Source organism: Trematomus bernacchii, unplaced genomic scaffold, assembly GCF_902827165.1.
Source record: "Trematomus bernacchii unplaced genomic scaffold, fTreBer1.1, whole genome shotgun sequence".
NCBI classification, from domain to species: domain Eukaryota; kingdom Metazoa; phylum Chordata; class Actinopteri; order Perciformes; family Nototheniidae; genus Trematomus; species Trematomus bernacchii.
In genome coordinates this window covers 3,174,399-3,199,543 of record NW_022987942.1, presented here as the reverse complement: position 1 = coordinate 3,199,543, position 25,145 = coordinate 3,174,399, and the positions used below count along the sequence as shown (strand labels likewise).

The window sequence follows — 25,145 nt, the reverse complement described above, 5'->3', positions numbered from 1 at the left end:
GTCGAGTCCGAGTCACGACTCCCGAAAATCGGCACTCGAGTACTCCATCTCTGTGGGGCAGTAACTATAGTAACGCAGTGTAGGCGGAGCGACGCTGCGTAAAACTGCCCTGATGTCATCTTCAATGCGAACCACAAAACCAAAACATCAGCCGTTAGCTGTTAGCACTCAGAGCTCACAGCTCCTCATATCTGTTCATAAACTAGACAAAAGTTAAACAAGTACAAACCACAGACTGCCTGTGTCATGGCGAATACAGTCGCTGGTTTATTTATGTCTGTATAGGCCGTTGTTGTGAGTGTGGACGGTCGGAGCATATACTGCGTTAGCTTAGCCGATCTTCATTTAGAAAACACGCATTTTAAAAGGTTTTTCCCCTGCCGTCTGTCTGCAGACTTATCAAAGCATTAATTCATGGTTTTTACTAACCGGTATCAGTATGTTGTTACTTCGGCATCATTTTGAAACGTGTATTACAATTAAATCACGGTAAAATATGTTAATTTTGTTGTAGTTGTAGCCCCCTTGCCAGCGATTCTCTCTGACCATTCAGCAGTCGAGAGTGTTTACGTCACTAGTTTAGCATATTCAGCCCGGTTCTTGGCCCGGTAAGAACCTCGATTTTGGAGGGCCAGAAAAAAGGTGAAAAAGTAGCCTTAAGCCGGAACTACCCCTAGTGGAAAAGCAAAAAGAGTGCTACGTGCTGCAGTGGAAAAGCGCCATTAGAGATGTGTCAGAAATGTCCCGCCCCTTAGCATACAATGTGTTGGAGCGCCAGCCAATAGAAGTGCAAGTGTTACATACTGATGTCACTATGTTACAGCAGTAACCAAAGGAGTCCAATGGAGGCGTTTCAGGCAGGGCGATAATGATGCATACATTACAGAGTAATGCTAGTTGTTACAGTAGCCAGACCTTAAAGCTATGAGGCCTTAACTATATAACTATAGTCCTTAAGATGACATGTGAAGAAGCCGTTCGGACTCTAATGAAACATGTTGCGTTGTTCACTGATGCTAATCACAGCTGGAGAACACTGACGCAGATTAGCCATGTAGCAGCTATCTACAAATCCTTGTGCAGCATTCAAGCTGTTCCTGATGTTGTGTACCTGAACAGATAGAGGTGCTGCTGTTCCACATGAGGCAGGGTCAGCAGGGGGGAGTCGTGCAGCCAGCGGCCCTGCACCACCATCTGCACCAGGTTACAGATACTGAGAGCGGCCACCAGCCAGCCTTCGTTAGCAGCTACATCCAGCATAGCCTGAGCACAGGAAACAGGAAGTATGACCAAATGCATATATCAATATTTCCCTAGAAAAGCCTCAGAATTAAGATATTTGAAATAAAAAACATTATAGTGGCACATGGCACAAGCATTGAAAATAAATATTTGAAAGTAGCATAACACAGTGGACTTTAGCAGGGGACTCACTATCAGCCACATTGTAATCATAAAAAAGCATTTTGAAAACTGACTGTTATTCAGTTTTATTTAACACGCAGCAACTTACAGTAACAAAGGTACATCAATCAATTAACATAACAATTACATATGATTATATGCCTTCATTGGTTTGTTTTTTACACATTATAATTTTGATAACTAACAAAATAAAATTGAATAATTTGACAGCCTAAGTTCTTTGTCATCACTCACCCTGCAGGGTTTATACTGAGTTCCCCCCCCCCCACCTTTAGGTCTGTTGTTGCGTAAAGCTTGGGGTTAGGTCGGATTTTTTTCCCGATGTAATTCATCAATACATTTAGCTCTTTCTCTCTCCACCTGTCACAATCATCTGAGTCCATGTGTGTCATGTGTTGCAATTAGACACGCAAAGCCTAAGAGACAGAGTGTAGCTAATGCGGGGTTAGCTGACAGTCACGGACCAAATAAAGCCTTTCGGAAAGATTAATTCACATTTTTCACATACTTTAAGTTGTATAAATACATGTATAAAACAAATCAACCATAAAGAAAGTGGAGAGCAGTATCATTGTATTAAATGGTAGCAGCAGGACACCAGAGAAGTAACCACATCCATGATCCATGCAATATCACTGCCAGATACACAGCATGGAAAATCACAAGCACATGTACATATGCACACGCACAAACAGCCATCCTGAGCTGTGGACAATGGCTTGCAGACGTTGAGACATGGGCCTAACTTCAAACAGTACATACAAAGAACCTACATGTAGATAGCCAGCGCATCACACTTCTAACACAAAATAACCTGGATGGAGCATTGTAATGGATAATGTTTGTTATCAAGGTTACTCACTCATATAACCAACCACTAAGTGCTCTGTTGTGGAACACGTGCAGTCACAGTCACAACAGAACCCTTGTGGATGCCAGACAAAGATTCTGGGTTTTAGATGTAACCTCGGAGCATTGTGTTATTTATGAGATGGATCAGCAAGTTCAGCTACAAATCACCTACTAATGTTTAACATTCCCCTTTTTAATCTGCTTCATCTACAGCACAGCACCGCTTCCCAACATGTGCTGTTTTCATGTGCAATGCATTATTCAAATATATTAGTAATGTATTGTTCTTAACACTTTTTACGTCATGTTGATAAATGCTGCTGTTAATGGTTCTGAACTTGTTTTAATATTCTACTTTAACCCTTTAGTTTTAGATATACAATGGAACTTTTATGAACTAAAAGTAATGCTTTTCCTCAAAGGCATCATCAGGTTAGACCGCTTTTATACGATTCCTGCTTTTATCAGCAACTGGAAAGTTATTCTTGCAAATTATCCTATTTCAGTAATTTCAATTCTTGAACACATTCCATCACTAGCATTAGGCGCGTTCACACCGGAGTACTTTTCACCGTACTTTTCGCGTTTAGTTCCGTTAGTACCCCTTATGTCGCGTTCACACCAAAAAGAGAACTTCATCTCGGGAACTTTTACCCCCATTTTTAGTGCCTGCTGAGAGATGGTACTTTCCTGGGGGAAAAAAGTGCCCCGTAAAACTCTGAAATGTTTTGTAGAGCCGCCATTTTATTATCCTCGCATTAGCATTATTAGCATTAGCATTCGCCCAGCGCACAAACGCAGAGAGACTAATTTATGGCAACACAAAATAAAACATGGGAGCGGTGGAGATGAGGAGGTGTCGGCGTTCTGGCGATTTACTCGGAAGGCTTCAGTAGACGCTGCTGACAGCAGCTTCTACTGAAGCCAGTCCCCAACTCCGGGGACTTCCGGCCGGGGACTCCGGGTGGCAGTATACGCCGTGAAGTTGTTTGCGGCCTGCCAGTAATCCCAAAGCAGAAGAAGACGAAGTGACGTCAGCGGCTCATTTGCGTAATCTTCCCTCAGGGAACTTATTCCGGTGTGAACGCGATCTGTACTAAATGCCCTGGGGTAATAAGTGCCGGGGCACTGAGTGCCGGCACTGAGTACGGCAAAGTACTTGGTGTGAACGCGGCTATTGTCAACGTATACAACTTTGTTGGCCCTCGTAGCTTTTTTTACCAACTTGCTGGTTTAAAGTCAGAATCCTGAAACCAGAATGTTTTGTACATAGCAGCATCAGGAATCATGCAACATTGGATGTTAGAATACAAAGTCACTGGTATTGTTGCAAATAAAAAACAAAAACAATATCATACATATTGTCACTTGCAGTTATGCCTGAATGCCCTAACACAGCAGCTTCTCCGGCCTGTTGAGTCAGTCAGTCTTTTGCAAGGCCACAGCTCAGTTTTCTACATGGTGAACCACCAGATCCTCCTCACCATCCTCCAAGAACAATCGGTTTCTAAATCTGCACTCTCCATGTCAACCTCCAATGTCAGGTACTGCACTTACTGGAGGAGATTCTGAGTCTCATCCTCGTAGCCTTACTAATGGAGTCCCTCAGGGTTCTGTTCTGGGTCCCCTCCTCTTTTCTCTTTACCGCAAGTCATTTGACTCTATTATTCACTAAATGTCTGCATGTGCCTTCCGACCTCTAATATTCATTCAGAATAAAGCAGCCCTGCTGGTTGTCAACCTACCCAAGTTCTCATACACCTCCCCTCTGCACCATTCACTGGCTCTCAATGGCTGCTCCAATCCTATTAGAGACACTGGGACTTGCCTACCATACTATTGTTTAGATCTATCCTACATCCAGGACATGGCCAAACAGTACACTATATCCTGTCCACTACTCTCTGCATCGGCAAGGGGATTACTAATCCTTCAATACGCAGAGACAAGCTACCGTAACGTAACGTTTGCTGTAGTTGCTTATTGTAGTCCACAATGGTGGAACACAATCCTAACTCTACACATCTTAAGACTGAAAATACAATTGCTCTAACTCCCCCTTTGCACATTCAAATAAAATATCATTCTCTATTTATTCCCGTTTTTAAATGTTGCACTTAAAACGGTTCAGCATATCTGATGCTTGATATTTGACATGCATTTTGTTGTTTTATCCTCACGGTTTTATTCTACCTTGTTTTGGATAAAAGTGTCAGCTAGATGAATGTAACGTTATCAAGTGAGTCATTTGTTGCCCAGGGAGTCCTACCTGACAGACTCGTATGGTGTTGTCCAGCACCGTCTTGGTGTCGGTGTTGTAGTCGCTGCATGGCAGCTGGGCGTGGCTGAAGTGGGCTTGCAGCAGCAGGTGGGTCTTGGTGTGGGCGCTGTCGTAGGAATGTGGGTTGACCTTCAGGGGGAGCTGCTGAGCCAGCTGGCTGTTCAGCTGGTCCTCGTTGTGTCTGACGGGCAGCTCCGAAAACTCTTCTGCATCCTGTGAGACAGAAATCAAGAGTGAAACAGGAATTCTAAGGCATGTTGTGTTCAGATCTTTTTAATCCAAGCATCTACACTTCAACAGCTGCTTTTACCTCCCTGCTCTTCTGGTTTTTTAAACTGACTGTTCCACTACCCCACAAAGACCATTAATCATTATCAAATGGTATTGTTATACCTTTTAAGATGTAAACAATGTCTCAAACTATGGTTTACTGAATAACTGCAGTGAATATACAAAGAATAGACCCTGAAAATGTTTTCCAAAATGAACATGGTGGTCGATTTGTGGGTGTGTACTATCTCCCTGTACCTTCATCTCTATGGCGGACATTTTTGACTGGGAACACCATAAGTGTTACAAAGTTCACTAAACCACTCAAAATTCAATGAAAGTGGTGATCAGCAGTTGTATATGTGTAATGCCTACTGTGGAGGATATCATAAGGCGTTGAGTCAATCAAATGTAAAACAGAATATCTATGATTGATGAAAGTATTAAATCGGTTAGATTTCACCCGAACACGACAGGAGGGTTCAACTACCTGATGATGAAACATCCAGTTCACTTGTACTGCTTCAAGAGTTGGCACAATATTTTGAATTCTTCAAATTCTTTGATGTAAATGTCTGGAAACGCTGCACATTGATGACAGAGACACAATGAAACCCTGATGGTCACTGCAAGTCAATTGACGCCAATAGTCCATCAACTTCCTCTTTGTACTAAGGATGCGTGTTGCACCCTGTTTGTGCTTCCCATACAGAGAGATGCACAGACACGCGTGGCTCCTCTCTTCTAATTCACTTCAGTTGGACTTCGCCTAATGTAGTCCCATCAACTGGCTTTGCTGGAGGCGTTTGTCATAGCCTCCCCCAGCAGGGACTGTCAGGACTCCATCCATCACTGACTCAAACCTGTGTTTCAAAAGCTAGGACCTGAAAAAAGACCTGCGCAGTGTGGGGGCTGGGACGAGGAATTGGAATAGGAATCATCTTAGAATAATTGATCTCTCAGTGTTGTTTTGCCTGGTATGGAAGTTCTGGAGAGACTATAGATCTTCAAGCGGGCTTCATAAGCAACAAACACCCCACACCCTATGATAGTAGCTTTCACAGAGACAGAGGAGGGAGAGAGTGATGAGGAGGAGCTTTAAAGAACAGAGAGGTGGATGCACAAAAACCTAAATACAAATTCCCCAAAACTTAAATAGACACATATATTACATACTAACGTCGTTTCCTGTCATTGACTCCTTAGACAGTGGGTCCCCTAATTTCTCAGAAATGCTACAGTTGTATAACTGTACTGGTTTGCTGATTGCATAAATCTTTATAAAGCAAAATGCCAAAGCAATTTGAAGACGTCTCTTTGGAAGGATGGACGGACACAGAGATGTATTGATGTATAGTTAGATTGTTGCAGCTATGTTTAAATGACTTGCATTCAAATGTTAAGGTTTGGAAATGTATTTCAATGTAGAATATTATCTTCATAGTTAAACTCAAGTGAATAATTGTAACTGAAAAAGCGTTTATCTGGTTGATCCAAACCACTTCATTTGGAGGTAAAGTATTGATAATGTCTGTAATAATACCTCAACGCAAAGTCTTAAACGAAGAATGAGAGGTCAAAGTTAAAGAAGTAAGGGGTTTCCATGGCAGTAGTATGGGTGATAATGGCCTGCTCCACCTTTAGTGTGCCTTGTCTTCTTGTAAACAGATGGATTGGATTCACTGTGAGACAAGTTGAATTTTATGAATCAGAGGAGCAGGAAAGAAAAGAAAACAATGACTGTAGCAGAGGGCTCAGAGAGGGGGGGGGGAGGGAGGTGTGGGTGTTGCTCATTAGTGGCCACACTGCAGCAATTAGAGGGAGCTGGAGGAGCATGCCGCTGCTAACACAGGGGGCGTGTGGAGGGAGGGGGTGGTGTCTATTCTTTTGCAGCTTGTTGGGGTGGGGGGGCAGCCAGGTATGGCATACTTTGGTGTATTTCCAACTACATGTGTGCAGAGCAGAGTGACGTTTCTCAGAGTAGCCTCCCCTCCATATGTTAGCATCAGTATTGAAGTGAGCTTCAGCCCCTGAAGACATTCAATGGACCCACAGCTTCATGGTGAACACACAAAACAAGAATACAAGCTTATTTACATCGAAGACACAAGCAATAAACATATTTTGAAAAAGTCTGCTTTCTGTGGCTTCTGTTTACAGGAAGACAGGGCACACTAAAGTCTTTATATTTCTACAACAGGAAATATTAATTGCATAACTATTATTATTTAAATGTCGTTATGACAATCAGCAATGAATGTATCCTACAAAGAACTATAATGTGAGACTGATTTATCTTGTTCCTCTGTGCCATACAGTTCACTTATCACAAGCACACGTTATCCAAAAGCTCAAACCGAATTATGCTAGATTTCTGCTGCATGGTGCATTATTTAAATATTTAATTTTAATTTGATTGGATATTATAAAATATATCTTTCTCCCTCAGAAGTACTCACACGGTAGTACTAAGTGTCAGTATCTTGAAACAAGACAAAATATCACTGCATGTTTACCAACAATTATGGTTTTGCTTAACTTGTTGCTATGACATTTTTTAAATACTAGCCTTAAAATAATTGATCAAGTGAAGAAATGCACTATTTTATTTATTTTATTTAACCTTTATTTAACCAGATAAAAAACATTGAGATAAAATCTCATTTTCAATGCTGACCTGGCCAAGAAGGCAGCAACGTTACACATAACACAAACATATAAAATACAGAGAACATAAAGAAAACAAAAGACGAAAAAGCAGTCACTACATTGTGCACATTAGGACAATAAAAAAAGTACACTACTTGTTACTGCAAGAGCAGCTGGTGGTGAGGACTTCAGACAACTTCAATTTAAAACATGCTATAGAGACAAGTGCCCTCAGTTTTAGGCGTGATTGAAGGTCATTCCAAGACCAAGGACCATAATAAGAAAGACTCCTTTTTCCAGCCTCAGTCCGTACAGCAGGAACCTGGAACCGTATCCAGGCACTGGATCTGAGGTTGTAAGAGTCACAAACTGGGGCAAATCTGACACATATGTAGAGTGGAAGCTTACATAAAATGGCTTTATACATTAATAAAAACCAGTGCTGCATCCTACGCATAGTAAGTGAGGACCATCCAGTTAGGCTATACAGTGTGCAATAAAGTAAACTATAAGTAATACAGACGGATATTCAAAGCAATTAGAAGGCATGAAAAAAAAGTAAGTCATCACCCCACTCAGAGAAAGATGTGAGACCACCATGTCTTGTGTTGACCCCCCCAATCACAAGCAAGAGTGTGGATGACCTCACAGCCGGCTGGCTGAGGTCATTCAGTAAAGGCAGAGGACAAAGTATCACACCCACCCACCAGCAGGAGGAGAGCTAATGAAGCTCAGGCAAAGGTGCTAATTTGATAGGAGGGAGTAATGTGTGTGTGTGTGTGTGTGTGTGTGTGTGTGTGTGTGTGTGTGTGTGTGTGTGTGTGTGTGTGTGTGTGTGTGTGTGTGTGTGTTTCCCTAAGGTATCTTGTATTCGCAAATGGCAAAAAAGAAAACGAATATTAGGGGACAGATCAGAGATTCTCAGTAGAGTTCTAAGGAGTTACAAATGTATTCCTGTTTCACATGTAACTCCCTCTGGAGGGAACACAGGGATTTTAGCCTTTGCAGACCATTTTACATAAACCTATATGACACGATACAGGAAAGGGAAAACCCTTAAAAGCATAATAGGGCCCCTTTAAACCTAGACTTCAGACCAATACACAAATGTGCAAACACACACAATCTTCTGTTGTAGATCTACATGAATCCCATAGGAGTGTAAGAAGGTGAGTGGTGACAGGAGGAGTGTGAGAGTGTGGGACTCACGGTGAGGACGGAGAGCAGCTCGTGGAGGGGCAGCTCGGCTCTCAGCCGCTCTTTGAAGGTGCGGATGGTCTGGTGCTTCAGGTAGTAGTAGGACGAGATGCGACCATAGGTCAGTGGCTCAATGGTCTGATCATCCTGGGGCATTAATGGGATCAACAATTTGAAAAATCAAAAAGGGAATCCTGTGTATATACAATATACGAACAACAAAATAATACAAACCTCTTTTATCTCTAAGCAGTAAGAGCACTCCAGGTCCCGCAGGCTCTTCTCCACCAGGTTGGACAGAAACTTGTTAATGGACTCGTGGCTGACGTCTTCTAGGTTGTAATAACTAAACAACACAGGAAATAGGGTCTTTGCAAAAACATAAATTGACCTGACAGTATGAGAAATACACAAGAAAGCCTGTTTGTCATTCTGAGTATGGTTTCAGCCAAACTGAGATTGTTTTACATGCTTCTTAGTTGCTTTTATCCCCCAATTTCCTTTAGATAGGGTGGCTTAAGAAGAATGAAATACTGTTTGACATATTCAAGATGTGCAGAGTTCAAGTACAGCTGTAGGTTGAACTCCACTGCTTAAATCATAACTGTGCTGACGGTGTTCACATGCACATCACACAGTATCCTGGCTAACAGTTTGCATTTAACACCACACAGTGTTTTAGAAACCTGGAGGAGTGTTTAAGAGGGAGTCACATCACCAATGAACAGCGAACATGTTGACAATTGCAAAACGTATTGATATAGGGGAGTGGATGATAAAGGGATTTAATGTGGATCATGATCAAAAATACTCACAATATGTTGTCGTGAATTTTCATTATTGGGATGATGTAAATATCATAGCATGAGCGACTAGAAAAAGCTGTCTAACTCACTATCATAGGAGAGGAGTGAAAAAAGAGGAAATGTTCACGTAGGAAGGACAGAAGCCACAAACCCACGGTTAAGTTATCATTTTACCACTTCGGGTCTCCCTGGTCCTAAAGTCTATATTTTAAGTGTTTTTGGTTAGATTACCAAAATAAGGTCTGTGGTTAACACAAGCTGAAGAGATTTACACATTTCGTTCTATTGCAGGTCCGCTGCAACTCTGACTACTTTTAAATCCAGGCTGAAGACTTTTCTTTTTGCCGCTGCTTTTAATTGATATATTCATATCTTAAACTGCACTGTAACTTTTATTATCTTTGCTTTTTATCTTTGCTTTTAAATGAGTGTTTTTAAATGTCATTTTATAATATGTTTCTATAATATGTCTTTCATTTTTGTAAAGCACTTTGAATTGCCTTGTGTTGAAAGGTGCTATATAAATAAACTTGCCTTGCCTATGTTAACAAGTGACTAAACAAGACTGCTAGATGTCAACAAGTCAAACATTAGCCACCTTTAGCTTAGCGGTTGTGACACGCAGCCTTGTGACCGTGCTGTAGTTCCTTTATAGCCTAACGTTAGCTTTTTACTTTAAACATCATAAAGTGGTGTTAATATGTGGAGATGATTCTGCTGAACAAAACGTGTAGGTATCTAACACACACTGTAAATGTGTGTTTGAGCTTATCTTTTGCAATATTCCGAAATCCAATGTAAAAATTGCATTATTTTTTGTCGAGGGAGCCCTTGTGATGCTAACTTCTAGGTCGGCCTACAGAAATACGTCATCACTGCACCACACTTCCGCTGTGTTGAACTGACCATAACCCGCTCACCTGCTCCACAATAGAGGCAGGGGATTGCCGACAGTTATCAAATCTACAATATGTGTTACAAATATGTCTCCTTAAAAACAGTGACTGGTCAGTTAGCCTGGAAAGCAATTGTGACTTATATTAGCATATTCCCGCCTAACAAGAACACTAATGATAAACACCTGTAGCATTAATCCTAGCCCTTCTGGTTTTGACTACATCATCAAGATTTTCACATTGCTGTATTTCACAGGTATAATGAATAAAATGCACTGTCTCAGTTTTCCGCCAACCTTAACCAGGAGTTTGAACATTCTGTAGGACAGCAGGTGTCTCTATTTAAGTTATTTAAAAAGGAGTCAGTACAACAAGAAATATTATAAAAAGTGTTTAAAAAATGACATTCTCCACTACTTGAACAATAACACAGAACTGTTCATCCTCAACTGCTGAAGTAACTCAGTCAGTAAAGAAATGTCAGACATGCTGATGCTAAGTAGTCAAATACATAATTGTAATACTGATGATTGCAACTTATTAGGGCCCAATGGAAAACTTAGATAAAATGGTAATTCAAATGTCACGACTGTATTTACACTGTTGCTGGTTAGAATCTGTACATGCTGCAGTGCTGTGCAGGAAAGCCACAGCTGAGAGAGAAAAGGCAGCCCTTGGCAGCAAATGGTTCCCAGGTTAGGCCGTTATTACCTGAAATAAGACAACCAGCAGCAAAATGGGTTCCATGCTCAGCACTGCCAACTAAGAGTTCCCACATGAGGCTCAGCAGAAATGTCATCAAGACATTCTCCATTAGCTCATAATGCCAATAAGTATGCATGATGTGTGCAATTCAAATAAAAGGAAACCAAATCCTTAAGGTAAGTTTGCAGGTGTGAAAAATCCCTGTGTGCATTTGTAATTTGAATATAGAAAATGTTTGAGTTAGAGATCTGTTGACAGAATGTTACTGGTGTTTCCTTTGTTGTTTGAGTGCCAGCTGGTTGCTCTCCAGTGTCAGTCAATGAGAACAACAAGTGGACCTTTGTCATGTGTTGTGGTTCTTGTAATATAGAGCATTGGTATGAGAAGTTAAGATGAAACACAAAGGCTGCTGGATTCACAGAAATGTGTGCTATGTATGCAGCTGATCAAATACAAATATTTAAGAGATTTTAATATTTCTTGAATGCACTGTTAAATATTTGTATAATCTCAGAAAAGTAATAACACCTATGGTAACGTTTTGTATTATGCCAGAATAATCATTACCTCTTAATGAAAACCATAACGAAATGCATTTCTTCTCTAATATACATTATCTAAACCAATGCAATGGTTTATATCGTGCAGTGTGCATGCTGTCATTTCCATCTATCCACCACTGACCGGGGTAATGGTAGCAGCAGGATCATTTAGGTCTCATCCATGTCATCCAATTCCTCCAGAGGGCTGCCCCAACCACCTCCATGGAGTCATTTCAATGTGAGGGAACAGCAGTTCTACGCCAAGCTCCCTTATAATGCCTGAGGCCTGCACCCAATGTCCAAATGGTAAATGGACTGCATGTATCTATCTACTAGTGCTAGCAACCATCTACCTCCTGAGACACAGCCCCCCCGAGTGGGCACGTCCACCTTCCAATGAACATTCACCTCACTCACTTTTTTGTTGTTGTAAACAATCCTATTCTTTTTCAAACCTCATGACCATAGGTGAGGATTGTAAATGTTGGGTAAGCAGTCTTCTTCTTTAAGTGTATATTGCTTCAATGAAATGTATTGTTGTGTTTTTATTCACAGAATCTTTTATAAATATGGGTATACCCCCAGAATGAGGGATTAACACCTATAGATGTGAACATAGTCTCAAAATATGAATCAAAGAACTACGAATAGCCAAAGTGACAACCATTACATCATTGAACAGGTGGAGGGGGAAATGAGATTAAGGTCATTTCACAGTTGCCAGCATTATGCATGCAAATCTTTCAGAAACCACCTACTTCTTATATTACAATAAAACAAATGATATCTCCATGATCCCCATTCCACATCATTGACTGTGCAGGGGGAGCAGGGAGAGTAATCACAGTATCTGGAGGCGCTGATGGTCAGATTTAATGTGTGTTTAATGGTTAGTATTTCTTTCTTTCCCATCGCTCCACATGTTAACAGCACACCGTTCACAGCGCTGAATGTGTTTATTACTGAACACATTTCACAGATCTTTACTGGTGGCAGGGCCTGTCTGATTAAGTCATGGCCATTAGCATCATCACCATTAGGCTCCTGATGGCACAGCGAGTCAGCCTCGGACGTTTACGACACCCATGGGACACTGTGTCTGTGTGTGTGTCTGTGTGTTTGTGTGTGTGTGTTGTGGGAACCAAAGGCTGAAAGCAGTAGTGATGAATTAGCCGTTCAGATACAAACACAGCTGCATGGAGATAATGGATAATTCAGGGCAAAATACCTTATATTATTGGAAATGACACAAGCTGAATTTAAGAGTGCCGGTATATAGCTGAGACAAAATATGTTTGACATACTGGAACCAAATTCAGTTTGGATGTAATAGCCGGCCTGTAGGCCTTACTTTGTGTAAACTACAGGTTAACGATCATTTGTGGACGGGTGGCGCAGTGGTCTGTGCAATGATTATCAGATCAAGGGGGTGAAACCCGCCGTCGCTGCATCTGTAAAGCCGTTGTGTCCTTGGGCAAGACACTTCACCTGAACTTGCTCCTGTGGGTATTGTCACATGTATGTATGATCTGTATGTGTAATGTGTATTTGTAAAGCGCTTTGAGATTCATTGATAAAGCGCTATAATAAATATAAGGATTATTATTATATTATTAATAGCCTTTTATTAAATCAGAATCCAGCTGCAGGCACTGGTGTATAAAGAGAACTGGATACAGCGTTGGAGGCGGGACCTCGTTCATTCCTATGACAGTTGCTCAGTGGCTCTTGAAACCAAAATGACCTGACTCTCCAGAGCAAAAATGCCCTGGTCCTCCCAGGATCCTCTGGCAGTCTTTCACATCCATGCAGACCATAAAGCAGGTGCATTTACATTTGACCAAACGCCGCCTCCCTGCCAATACATAACTGCAGCGTCACAGCCGGTCTTGGCTCAGACAAATGTATGGAGAGGGAATATAACTGTGCAGCAAATAGAAAGGGGTAGACTTGTACAAATATAATACATGTTTGTTATTTCACCTCACAGGGAGACAGTTCAGTTAGGAGAGCTAGAGATGTGATATCAATAGGTCCTGGTCCCACTTTAAAGACCAGGAAGTTGTATTATCAGGTTTGGGGAATAGCAGATTACGAGCTACGAGATTATGTAATCATGCAAAAAATAGTGAGCCCACGTGTATCTGTACTGCTATGTCTTATATTGGCTACTTAGCGTACTTCGTCTTCTTCATCATCCAGCATCCTTGGTATCTGTTGCTCACTGAGTTGATTCTCGCTAAGTAGCCAATATAAGGCTTAGTCATCTTGCCAAATAGTGAGACTGTGTTGATGTATGAAAACTATGTTATAACTGGTTTATAAATGGTTCTTAATGATTAATAAAGTGTTTACAACCTAATTAATAACCTAACTATAAACCCTTTATGAATCCTTTATAAGGGTAGTCTTATTGTAAAGTGGTACCGAAAGATCTAATCAGATTACTGATCACTAGCCAAAAGAATACCAGAAATGCTGACTGAGGTTTTCCTCCAATCCTACAGCAACACTTAATCCTTTGTCATTGTTTTTCTTCTGTATATTGATCTTAAATCCCAGCCTGATCTGAAGCTGAGTGTCAGCTTGCAGACCTGTGTTGGTGCGATCGTACTGCGAGGCCTCGGTCAGGGACTGAATGTAAATGTGGGATGACAGCCGTGCAAATACCAGCAGGCTGGAATGTTCTGGAATGGTGTGTGTCTACACAGCAGATGTTTGACCGAAGAACATGGCACTCCTCTGAGCAGGTTGAGAATGTGCATGTGTGTTTAGTTTTGAAGAGCATGCTCTGCTGCAGGGAGCAGGTTCCCTCACCTGGGGTTCATCACCAGCCGCCTGAAGAAGTAGGTCCAGGTGATGTAGTCCATGGCGTCCTGTTTGGAGGAGATGGTTCCTGCAGCCACCTCCGCATTCAGATGGTCTGACAGCACACTGAGGAGGCTGGGGGGGGTGCACAGTCACACACTGATCACTTACAATCCACAGAGTGAATTATTAACCTGTCAAGATGTAATTTTAACTTTTTTTATACAGAAATACATCTGTATCAGTAATTAGATTCTCTGGTGGATTGATGATAAAGAGCTAATTCTTTGCTAACAATTGAGATTCATCTTTAATTCATTGTTCAAGCCAAATCCCAAAACAATTCTTACATGTGAATTCTTGCTGCCTTTTTCCTGTCTTAATATTGTTTTCATTTCATTTCATTTAATCGTTTATTTGAATAGGGACAATGAACATTAATGAACACTTTAGACAAATAATGCTTCAAGTGTAAATATGCCGGATTTTAGCTTTGAGCTCATTTCCATCCGTAGTCCCTCACATACAACATATAAGAACATGACATTTGTAAACATAGCAAAAAATAAATACATGATATGCAAAAGAGCAAGAGCAGCACACACAAGTATTTACCACATGGCAGTACACTATAGCAGCAACGACATATTAAGTGCAAGAGATGATACAAGAGATGCATAAAGTGCAAGAGGAGATACCCCTGTATTAAAGTGCATTTAGCGGTGATTGCATGTCTGGTTGTTTCTCAACCATTCTTTGAGTTGACCTTTAAAACTATTGAGAGTGGGACAATCCCGTATCTGAGTTGGGAGGCTATTCCACAAAGAGCTGCCTTTAATGGAGAGGACATTTTGTCCAAAAGTGGTCCGTGGACTTCACGGTCTCCTCTGGTTTCTGACCTAGTGCAGCGTCCAGTGTGGATGAATTCCCCTAAGGCGGGGGGGGGGCAGTCCATGTAAACATTTATAAAAAAAAACACATACTTTTAAAAGACTTAAAATGGTCAAAACTTAAGAAATTGTGTTTTTCAAGGATGGTACAGTACGACCAGTTTGTAAAACAGTATTCAATGTGGGATAGAATCATACAGTGGAGGTATGACTTTGCAGCATTGACAGTTAAGAAGGGTCTAATTTGTTTAAAATGTTCTATTTCTGCTCCGTTTAAAAACACATTGGATCCTTCGATTTTGACTGGTCGTTTACTGAACATCATGCATACTGTTTTTTTTACATTTAACTGTAAGCAAATGTTGTTCAGCCAGTGTTGAACCTTGTCCAAAGCATTAGAGAGACAAGATGCGATTATTTCAGTGTTTTTCCCGTGTACAAAGATGACCGCATCATCGGCATACATTTGCACATTCAACTCAGGACATACATTGTCCGCTGATTGGTCCAAATTGACCAATCCACGGACTTCCTCACACACACACTCAGTGCAGGCAGCTCAGCTGATTTCTCCTCCCTGGCTGCAGGCTGATAACAGACAGTTGGGATCGCGGCGAAATTCTCTCTGCAGACCCATTCTCACAGCGTTTATCAACCTTTTTCTTACTCAATATCTCAAGCCACACTTATTGTTTTTACTTCGGATGTGAGTTTGTGTGTGCTCAGGATGAGTTTGGCTGTGTTTCGCTATGTATCCTAAACAAGGAAACAACACCTCCACGGAGCTCAGCGCGATTCACAACGTCCCGACCAATCAGAGCACACTGTGCTCACAAGGAGGGTGGGGGCTGGAGCTATAACGAGCCGTTAAAGGCAGAGAGTGAAATTCAGTGAATACACGTAGTTTACAGAGATGCTGTATGAGAAACCAATGTGAGTTTGGAAAAATGCACAATATAAATCTATTTTAGTAGACCTCAACAATGGAATTATGATCAGTGGAAATGGCCACATGGGCCCTTTAAGGGATATCTCTCCAATAACTGCTGTATAAGGTCCTGTCTGAATGCATGTATGACTGAACTGCAACACCACAATCCCAGAGACATTAGTGTTACCTGGACTCCACAGGGAACGGCTCATAGAGGAACTTCTTGTAGAAATCCTTCTTGATGTCATGGACGAGGATCACAGCTTTGCCCTGGTCATCAAACTGAGGCCGACCTGCTCGCCCCATCATCTGCAGAACATCTGCACACAGCACACAACCATCACATGTTCCACTGTTCTTTAAATCAGCTGCAAGAGAAGTAATACCAGTTCTCGTTGTTGTCACTTTTCCAGGGCTTGAAATCCTCCAAGAGGTAAGGTTTTGAACATGTGACTCAGTCTGTTTTAAATGTGATTATTTAAATGAATGTATGGCTGTTGAATAAAATGAATTAAATGGCGAGGTGAGACAATTGTTATGTTGGCAAAAAAAGGGAATTATCCCTTTAAGTTCCATGAATGGATACTTCACTACATTGTAATCATTTTGAACATTCTTTATTTAACGGTAGATTAAAACAAACTGTAGATGCCAATGAGAGAATGTCTAGCTATACCTGTAATGGGGTAGTCCACGTAGCGCCTGGTTTTGCCATCGTAGTATTCCGTTCCCTTGACGACCACCAGGTGAGCAGGGAAGTTCACCCCCCAGGCCAGAGTGCTGGTGGCTATCAGAACCTGAGAGAAGGGGAGAAATGATACAACATAGACACATTCACTTAATTACATGAACAATATACAAGAAATTAAACTCATACAGAATGTTTAAAAAAACTAGTGTAAAATAAGTAACATCAAGTTTGAGGAAAACGTTGGAATATGGGTAAAATGGGAATGTATATGCAGTTGCATCTATAATAGCTAAATACTAATCAAATCACTCTGCTCTAGTGTGTAAGTAACAGTCTGCATAAGGCCTCATCATCCCCCCTGTCTAGGATCATGCAAATCTTTTCTAACATTACACATTTCTTAACGTCAATAGGTATGTGCAGCACTGATGGGGGTGTGTGTGCAGCACTGATGGAGGTGTGTGTACAGTGGTGATGGAGGTGTGTGTACAGCACTGATGGGGGTGTGTGTACAGCAGTGATGGAGGTGTGTGTACAGTAGTGATGGAGGTGTGTGTACAGTAGTGATGGGGGCATGTGTACAGTGGTGATGGAGGTGTGTGTACAGTAGTGATGGGGGTGTGTGTACAGCAGTGATGGAGGTGTGTGTACAGTAGTGATGGGGGTGTGTGTACAGCAGTGATGGAGGTGTGTGTACAGTAGTGATGGAGGTGTGTGTACAGCACTGATGGGGGTGTGTGTACAGCAGTGATGGAGGTGTGTGTACAGTAGTGATGGGGGCATGTGTACAGTGGTGATGGAGGTGTGTGTACAGCAGTGATGGGGGTGTGTGTACAGCGGTGATGGAGGTGTGTGTACAGCAGTGATGGGGGTGTGTGTACAGCAGTGATGGGGGTGTGTGTACAGTGGTGATGGAGGTGTGTGTACAGCAGTGATGGGGTTGTGTATACAGCAGTGATGGGGTTGTGTATACAGTGGTGATGGAGGTGTGTGTACAGCAGTGATGGGGTTGTGTATACAGTGGGAGGCCTACCTGGATCTTGCAGTTGACGAACAGCTCCTCCACGGTCTTCCTGTCCCTCTCGTGCAGGCCTGCATGATGCATGCCGATCCCGAAGGCCAGCGTCAGCTTCAGGTTGGAATCCCTCACTGTGGCAATGATCGCCTCAATCTACACACAACGAGCACACACTTTGATTCAACAGACAGACACACAGCCAATGAGAAACTGACTGAGAGAAGGTGTCATGTACAGTGACACAGGGACAGGGCTGAGGGAAAGTCCAGGTCTGAAAAGTGAAGCAACGTGGAAGTCTGGTTGTATATAAGTCTATGAGAAAAGGACCCTGCCCCTCACTTGATTAATCAATCAATATCTTGGTTTCTTCTTTTCTAAGGTCAGATTGTTCTGTTGTCTTACATAATACACTTCAGTAAAAAACATCTTATTGATATTTAGTTTCCCTTGTAATCCAAAAGTTACTGAAAGTAAACAGGTTACATTTATTTTATATTTTGATACTCAGATTAAGTTCCTTGAATTTGTTACAGGTAGCTAGTATTTGTAACACAATACATCTTTAAAGCCTCCCAACCCTGGATATGAGAGTAAGAAAATGGAAGAGTAGAGATATTCCCAGAGGAAAAGAGCTGGAGTTCGTAGCAGAGGAAGAAAGAGCTGTCAGGTCGGGGGGGTTCGAGGCAGTGGGTGACCCCCGCGGAGAGTTAAGCAGCTCTGTCCAGAGGCCTGTCAGTCAAGCAGCAGGGCGCAGAGCTGCTACACGGCCCAGCGCAGAGAAGCAGCGGGCGGCAGCATGTGTCAGCGGAACACACACAGAGGCCGGGGACGCTGCGCGCACACACGCGCACTTGAGCCTGAACACAGCTCAGTGATGCTCTGCCATGTTGTTTGTTTATGGAAATCACAGTATTCCTGACTCAAAAATGCTGATTATATATTCTAAGTCTCCGTGAAGCACATCCTCTTGAAACTAACTTAAACTAAATGTAGACGCATTAAACAGTGGTTAACATACACTTTAAGATCTATGTGTTTTTCAGGGAAAATGGTCACCATCAATATGCTGCAACTTTTTCATCATGTATACTTTCAGCTCAATAAAGCTTCTTAAAGATGTTCATTATACCTCATAAAACAAAGCATCAGTTTGCCAATATCTGTCCAATATTTGATGTGCAAAGTTAACATTTTGGCATAACATGTGGTTAACCTGTCTTCATGGTGAAGTCAGAGCAAAGGTCATGTGGTTAACACAATCAAAATAAATCAGAAGTATTGTTGACCAAAATATTTGCCAAAAAGATAAGCCAACCAAGCACATTGCTTTTTCCTCTCTCCGTCATCAGCCTTTTCAACTTGCCTTCAGAATAGCTCCTTGCTACACATTTATGATACTAACTATGTTTTGCTTAGCAGAAAAATCTCTTAACACCACGTTTTTTATGAATAAAGCATAAGTGGAGGTAAGACGCTTAAGTGAAATATTAAGCTAAACAAACAACATGACAGTCACATGAATTCACATCACCAGCACAAAGCCAACTTGTGTTCGGCATCAATAATTATTAGTAATCTCTTTTAGCAACTTGTTCGCAACCACTTTTTTAAAGACACTCCAGACCAGACGATCACCAGATTGTATTTACTGAATAATTTTACATCGAAGAAAAAAAGGTTACGTTATTTGGGTTAACCACGGATCTTGTTTCAGGTGTCAAACCAAAAAAAAGTGCTTCAAATGCTTTTTAGATAGAGGAGGCAAATCCTGTAGAACTTTACTACGCACTTTAACAAACCCATGTGACTGTAAAGCCAGTCCATAGTTCTCTCACGAGAGGTTCATACGGTCCACGCTCCATCACGCCTGCATATCCCAGTGTTGTAATAATAATAGCAAACTTTTCAAATGTGAACCCAGAGGGGCTATTTGCTCCAATCTTGAACTGATCCCAAGGTATGCACAGACAATATAATGGAGGATGACACAGGCTTTTCCGGCACAAGTTGGGTTGAATTCCATCTGTGATTACACTTAAACCACCACTTACACAGAGAAACCGAGCGTCAGCACAATTCAGTAAAGGGGGGGCAATGGAGTGCTTCCACAGAAATAAAGACACATTAGAAATGAAGGGAATGCATGAGACGGACACATGTGGTTATATTTGCACATATTTTCTGATTGTATCAGTTGTCTACGTCCCCAGATCTGATGTTGTTTACCAGAGCTTAAACTTGCCTACATGTGTAAATGTGTCAGAATAAAAACAGTAAATGTTAATGTATTTTCTAAGCTCCTTTAGTTAAGAATGGTAAACATTCTCTCTAACAGTTTGTTTTCTAAATATCAGAAATGCTTTCTTGTTTCAAGATATATTGAAGAATGAATGGATGCCTGCTGGAATCTACCTCCTTATGTTTCAGTATGCTATCGTGCACCTCACCTTACACACACTGACCCTCTTCATGGATGATGACGGTTCAAATCTACTCTGTTCCATTTCATTTGCATAACTACAGTGATTGTGTGTTGGACCCTGTCTCGTACAGTCACCCTGACACAGACTGGATGTGCTGCTGTGAGAGAGTGAGCGTACCTCTCTCTCGTCCTGGTGCAGCCACTGTTTGGGGTTGTCCTCTGTGGCCAGGTAGGCGATCAGGTCCAGGGCGGTCAGTCGGGTTTGCCGTCGGGAGGAGACAAAGATCAGCACTGGTTTGGCTGGGGAGTGGCTGCGTATCGCTGCAAAGACACAAGTTTCAATGTGCATTATTACTTTTCACTGCTTCAGAAACTGTTTTATATTATTGTGTGTGCTTTGAAGTGTTTCCAACAATCTGGGTGAGGATAAGACATTTTCCTTCTTTCTGTCAACAAAAACCAGTGAAAGACTCTTTGTGACTTCTCTACCCTGTCTGTGGTACTCAGCGCTAGGCCCATTAGTTATTTAGTTTGGCTGAAGGAAAACTGAAGATGGATCAAAATGTGGTATAAATTACTTTTAGAAAATCTGAACAATTGTTTTATTTTTTTAAAGCCAACTTTTTCATAATAACGTTAGCTTAGCAGGAATGATTAAATAGCTCTTTAAATAGATTTAATTAGTACTTTTTGGATCCCAAATTGGAACATTGTTTTGTTAGAGAAGCATGTTACCAAGGCATTTCACATGAGTTAATAATATAAATAAAAATAAACAGTGAATATAAACCTAACAGTGGAAAGACATATCTAAAGATAACTTGTATCGAAGCAGCAGTGACTTTATGTAACTCCAGCTCAATGACAAACCTGACATAAAGCATGTGTGAAGGAGGTGTACATGGAGCTGTACCTTGGAAGGTAGGCTTGTTCATGCTGGCCATGCGAGGGCAGTAGTGTTGCCCCGGGAAACCATGGATGTGAACTTCCAGCGGTACAGGGCGAACAGATGGGCGGAAGTTAAACAAACCCACCTGTTACAGAGAAGAAAGGGAGAGGGGGGGGGGGGGGGGGGGGGGGGGGGAGGAGAAAAAAGGAAAGAAAAGGGAGAAGAGATTTAATGTGAGAAGCTGGCAACATGGAGCCCATCTGGCTGTAATGTAAACTGTCTGTCACTGTCACTGAGGCCGGAGCACTGCTGGACCCCGCTGCGCTGGATAACCCTTCATGTGTGTGTTCACTGTGTGATCAGAAGGCAGTGTGTGAACACAACTCAAAGAGTGGTACAGGATGTTGTCAGAGTAAGATGCATTATTTGGTGTGTTTACAGAGGTGCAGCGTATTTTTGTAAGAGGAAGTTAGCATCACAAAGGCTCCCTCGACAAAAAGCTAATGGGATTTCTCCATTGGATTTAGGATTATTACAGAAAATAAGCTCTGTGGAAAATGCACATTTATGATACACACACATTTTCTTCAGCCAGATAAACTCCATATATAAACACCACTTTTATAATAATTGAAGAATCAATGCAAACACCAGAAAAATAAATAGCTATAGTTTAAACAACTTAGCTAACTGTGATCGCTACATGAAGGTCACATGACTTCAAGTCACCTCCACTAAGCTAAGAGCAGGGAAATACATTTAGTTTAGCAGGACATCTCCACATATTAACACCAGAAATAAAATGCTAACGTAGGCCTTAGACAAACTACATCACGGCTGTGCGTCACCAACGCTAAGCTAAATACGGCTAATCATCGACGTGATTGTGTTTAGTAATACCCCCGTAATGTAGTATCTCCTAAGATTGTGTTAACCACACCTTATTTTGGGTTCAAAAACCCATTGACTGCCAGAAGAAGAGAAGTGCTAAACTGCTAACTCATTTTCAAATTCAGGACTCATTCCTGCACCACTCTATAGTGTTGGGGGCAGCTGATAATGATTTGGGCCCAGCAGCAGCCAGCAACCAACCTGCTTCACTAACAGTCTCCACAGCTCTGTCAACAGAGACAAGGTTTGGAAACGTGTCTTTGATGATGCATTTTTACATTACATGTTACTTGTTAGATGCTTTTATCCAAAGCGACTTACATACTCAGTACTGTGGACAAACCCCACAGGAGCAATTTGGGGTGAAGTGTCTCAGGGACACAACGACATGCTGACTGCAGTGGGGTTTGAACCTGTGACCCTCTGATCCGAACACCAACGCACAACCCACTGCACCACACGCCTCCCCATTATTATGATTGATCCCTACAGGGTATATGATATATTGACCAGTTGTGACTTTGTAATCGTAAGAATAATGAGTAAAAATGTTAGGATGATAGCAGCGTTTTGTGAGATACATGTGTCTGACACATTGTACAGTATCAAATATAAACTTAAAAAATAAAACATAGAAACGCTCTCATAATGTATGGTATCCAAAACATGCGGTATGTTAACATGGACTTGAATTGACATGTATCCATCATGTCAAGCAGACCGGTATGTCCAACAGACATTCTGAGGACATCTTACCTTAAAAATAATAATAAAAAACAGTTTTTACATTTATTCTGACTACTACTGTCTTTATCATTTTGAATAGTAATTTCTTAAAATAACTTGGACAAAAAGGAAAATATAGTATGCTTCTATCTTAAAGGTAGGGTAGGTAATTTATTTCAGAAACACTTTTTGTTATATTCCATGGAATGCTCTTAACATCCCGATAGCAATGAATATATTAAATGCTTTGACAATAAATCCATAAAAAAATGTCATCTGTGGAAGCCGTGGCGCTGTAAAAAGCACGACCAATCATCTGAGCCGGCCCGGCTAAAATAACTGGATGGCCTACCTGCCTGTCAGCCTTCCATCTCGTGCACAAACTTATCTCGTGCCCTCATTGGTCATGTGCACGTTCATGTGTGTTGGAGGAGGGGCTCTGTAAGGAAGTCTGAAGGAAGGGGCAGATTTTTTCCAGTTGTTTATTTTCAAATTCTAGCGCACTCAAGCTGGTTTCTCCATTCTTACCTACCCTACCTTTAAGATACTAGCCAAAGCAAAGATAAAAGGTGCCAACACAACCCAAGAGGAAGCAGCATGGGAAACTTCAGTATGGAATCATATCAGTGTCATCCTTTCAATAAGTCTTCTCTGTATCATGTGGATGTTCATCCAGTCATTCCTGATGATTAGAACTTAAGCATGTCATCAGACGCAGCCTGCAGGAGATTATAGAGATCAACTATCAACCAAAAGCATATTTTTATCCTAATTGCTGTTATTATATAAAGTCACTCAGATATGAAGAGGCAGGAAACAAATGGACCATAACAATACAGCGCTGCACACACACTGTGGTTTCTGCTGGCCAGTACACAGCCATCTCACTATTCCTCAGCTTATGAACATGATCCCCCCATCTAACCAAAGATCAATGTGTGTGTGTGCGTGTGTGTGTGTGTGTGTGTGAGATTGTGTGTGTGTGAGTGTGAGTGTGAGTGTGAGTGTGTCTGACCTGTCCGATGCCCAGCCAGTCGGCCAGGTCTCGAGCGTTGGCCAGAGCCGTGGACAGACCCACCACTCGGACTCTCTTAGACGTGTGAGAGGAGATGAAGTTGGTCCTGGACACAATCACCTCCAACACTGGACCTCTGTCCTCCCCTGCAAACACACACAATGGTAAAGTCAGAGTGTACATTAAAGACGTGTTGGTACCGTCCCTTACACTGGAAGGGGTTTTCTGGTCTGGACGCCTTCTGGAAATATGTTGTGTAAACACTGCTAACTCAGGCATAATAGTTGCAGTGGTTAGTTCTGGGTTTCTCTGTGTGCAGTTTGTTTCCTCCGGCCTCCTCACACAGCCCAAAGACAGGTTAGGTTAACTAGGTGAACTGGTGACTCTTAGAGAGGTCATATTTTCTCTATTAGAATTATATTGGAACCAATAGAATAACTGAATCTCTTCTTCTCTCCTTTCCTCGTCTCTTTCCCCTCATCTATTATAAATATATAATAAATATTCACCTTCACAGTTAAACAACTTAATATTATTAAGTATTTACCACAAAGTAAAATAAATAATATGATGAAATAAAACTAATTCCAATTAGCTGTATCTGTTTACTGCAGGCTCTGTCAAAGTCACGTTTTCCCTGCAGCAGTTGTTTTTGGCCCAATTAAACATTCCATAAACAAAATGAAAGAATTTGGCTAAATGAAAGGCCATAAGCTCTAACCTTCCAAAGAGCTCCCTTCAAAAAACGATTTTACATTTTAAACAGAGCTTGGATGGGATTGAGCTGTTTGACCTACAGAACAGATTCCTCCTCCCTCTTACCCAGCAGGTGGATCTCATCGATGATGAGGATGGCCACTTTCTGAACATAGCTTCTGTTCTGCCAGCTCCTGCTCACTCCGTCCCATTTCTCCGGAGTGGTGACGATGAGGTCAGCCTGTGATATAGCTCTCATGTCGGGGGTCACGTCCCCTGTCAGCTCCACCACTCTACACACACATAAGATCAGGAAACACATGAGCCTGCTCTTTTCTCACATTATTACATTACCAAGTGATTTATTCAGTTGTATCCAACAATGCAATCTACACACAAGACTCTTCATGACTTCTTAAGCTGTACGATGTCACTTCATGCAGCTGTAATGTAAAATCCTCATGACTACGTAAATGCATTCATTCAAGATTCAATTCAAGATTCAAAGGTTTTAATGTCATATGCACATAAGCTACAGTGTAGAC

The 25,145-nt window shown here is 41.6% G+C and overlaps 1 protein-coding gene across 1 annotated transcript in view; it reads right to left on the bottom strand.

Annotated features, from left to right (window-relative positions):
- ascc3 (activating signal cointegrator 1 complex subunit 3) overlaps window positions 1-25,145 on the bottom strand; it is a 165,503-nt gene that overhangs the window by 9,109 nt on the left and 131,249 nt on the right. Inside the window, exons 27-38 of the mRNA XM_034115595.1 lie at window positions 24,727-24,893; window positions 23,905-24,050; window positions 21,297-21,417; window positions 20,562-20,704; window positions 17,977-18,114; window positions 16,929-17,049; window positions 16,440-16,572; window positions 14,441-14,566; window positions 8,909-9,020; window positions 8,687-8,821; window positions 4,547-4,771; window positions 1,112-1,263 (exon numbers count right to left, since the gene is read on the bottom strand). Of these exons, the coding sequence (XP_033971486.1) occupies window positions 1,112-1,263; window positions 4,547-4,771; window positions 8,687-8,821; window positions 8,909-9,020; window positions 14,441-14,566; window positions 16,440-16,572; window positions 16,929-17,049; window positions 17,977-18,114; window positions 20,562-20,704; window positions 21,297-21,417; window positions 23,905-24,050; window positions 24,727-24,893 (1,719 nt within the window). The remainder of the gene's footprint in view (window positions 1-1,111; window positions 1,264-4,546; window positions 4,772-8,686; window positions 8,822-8,908; window positions 9,021-14,440; window positions 14,567-16,439; window positions 16,573-16,928; window positions 17,050-17,976; window positions 18,115-20,561; window positions 20,705-21,296; window positions 21,418-23,904; window positions 24,051-24,726; window positions 24,894-25,145) is intronic.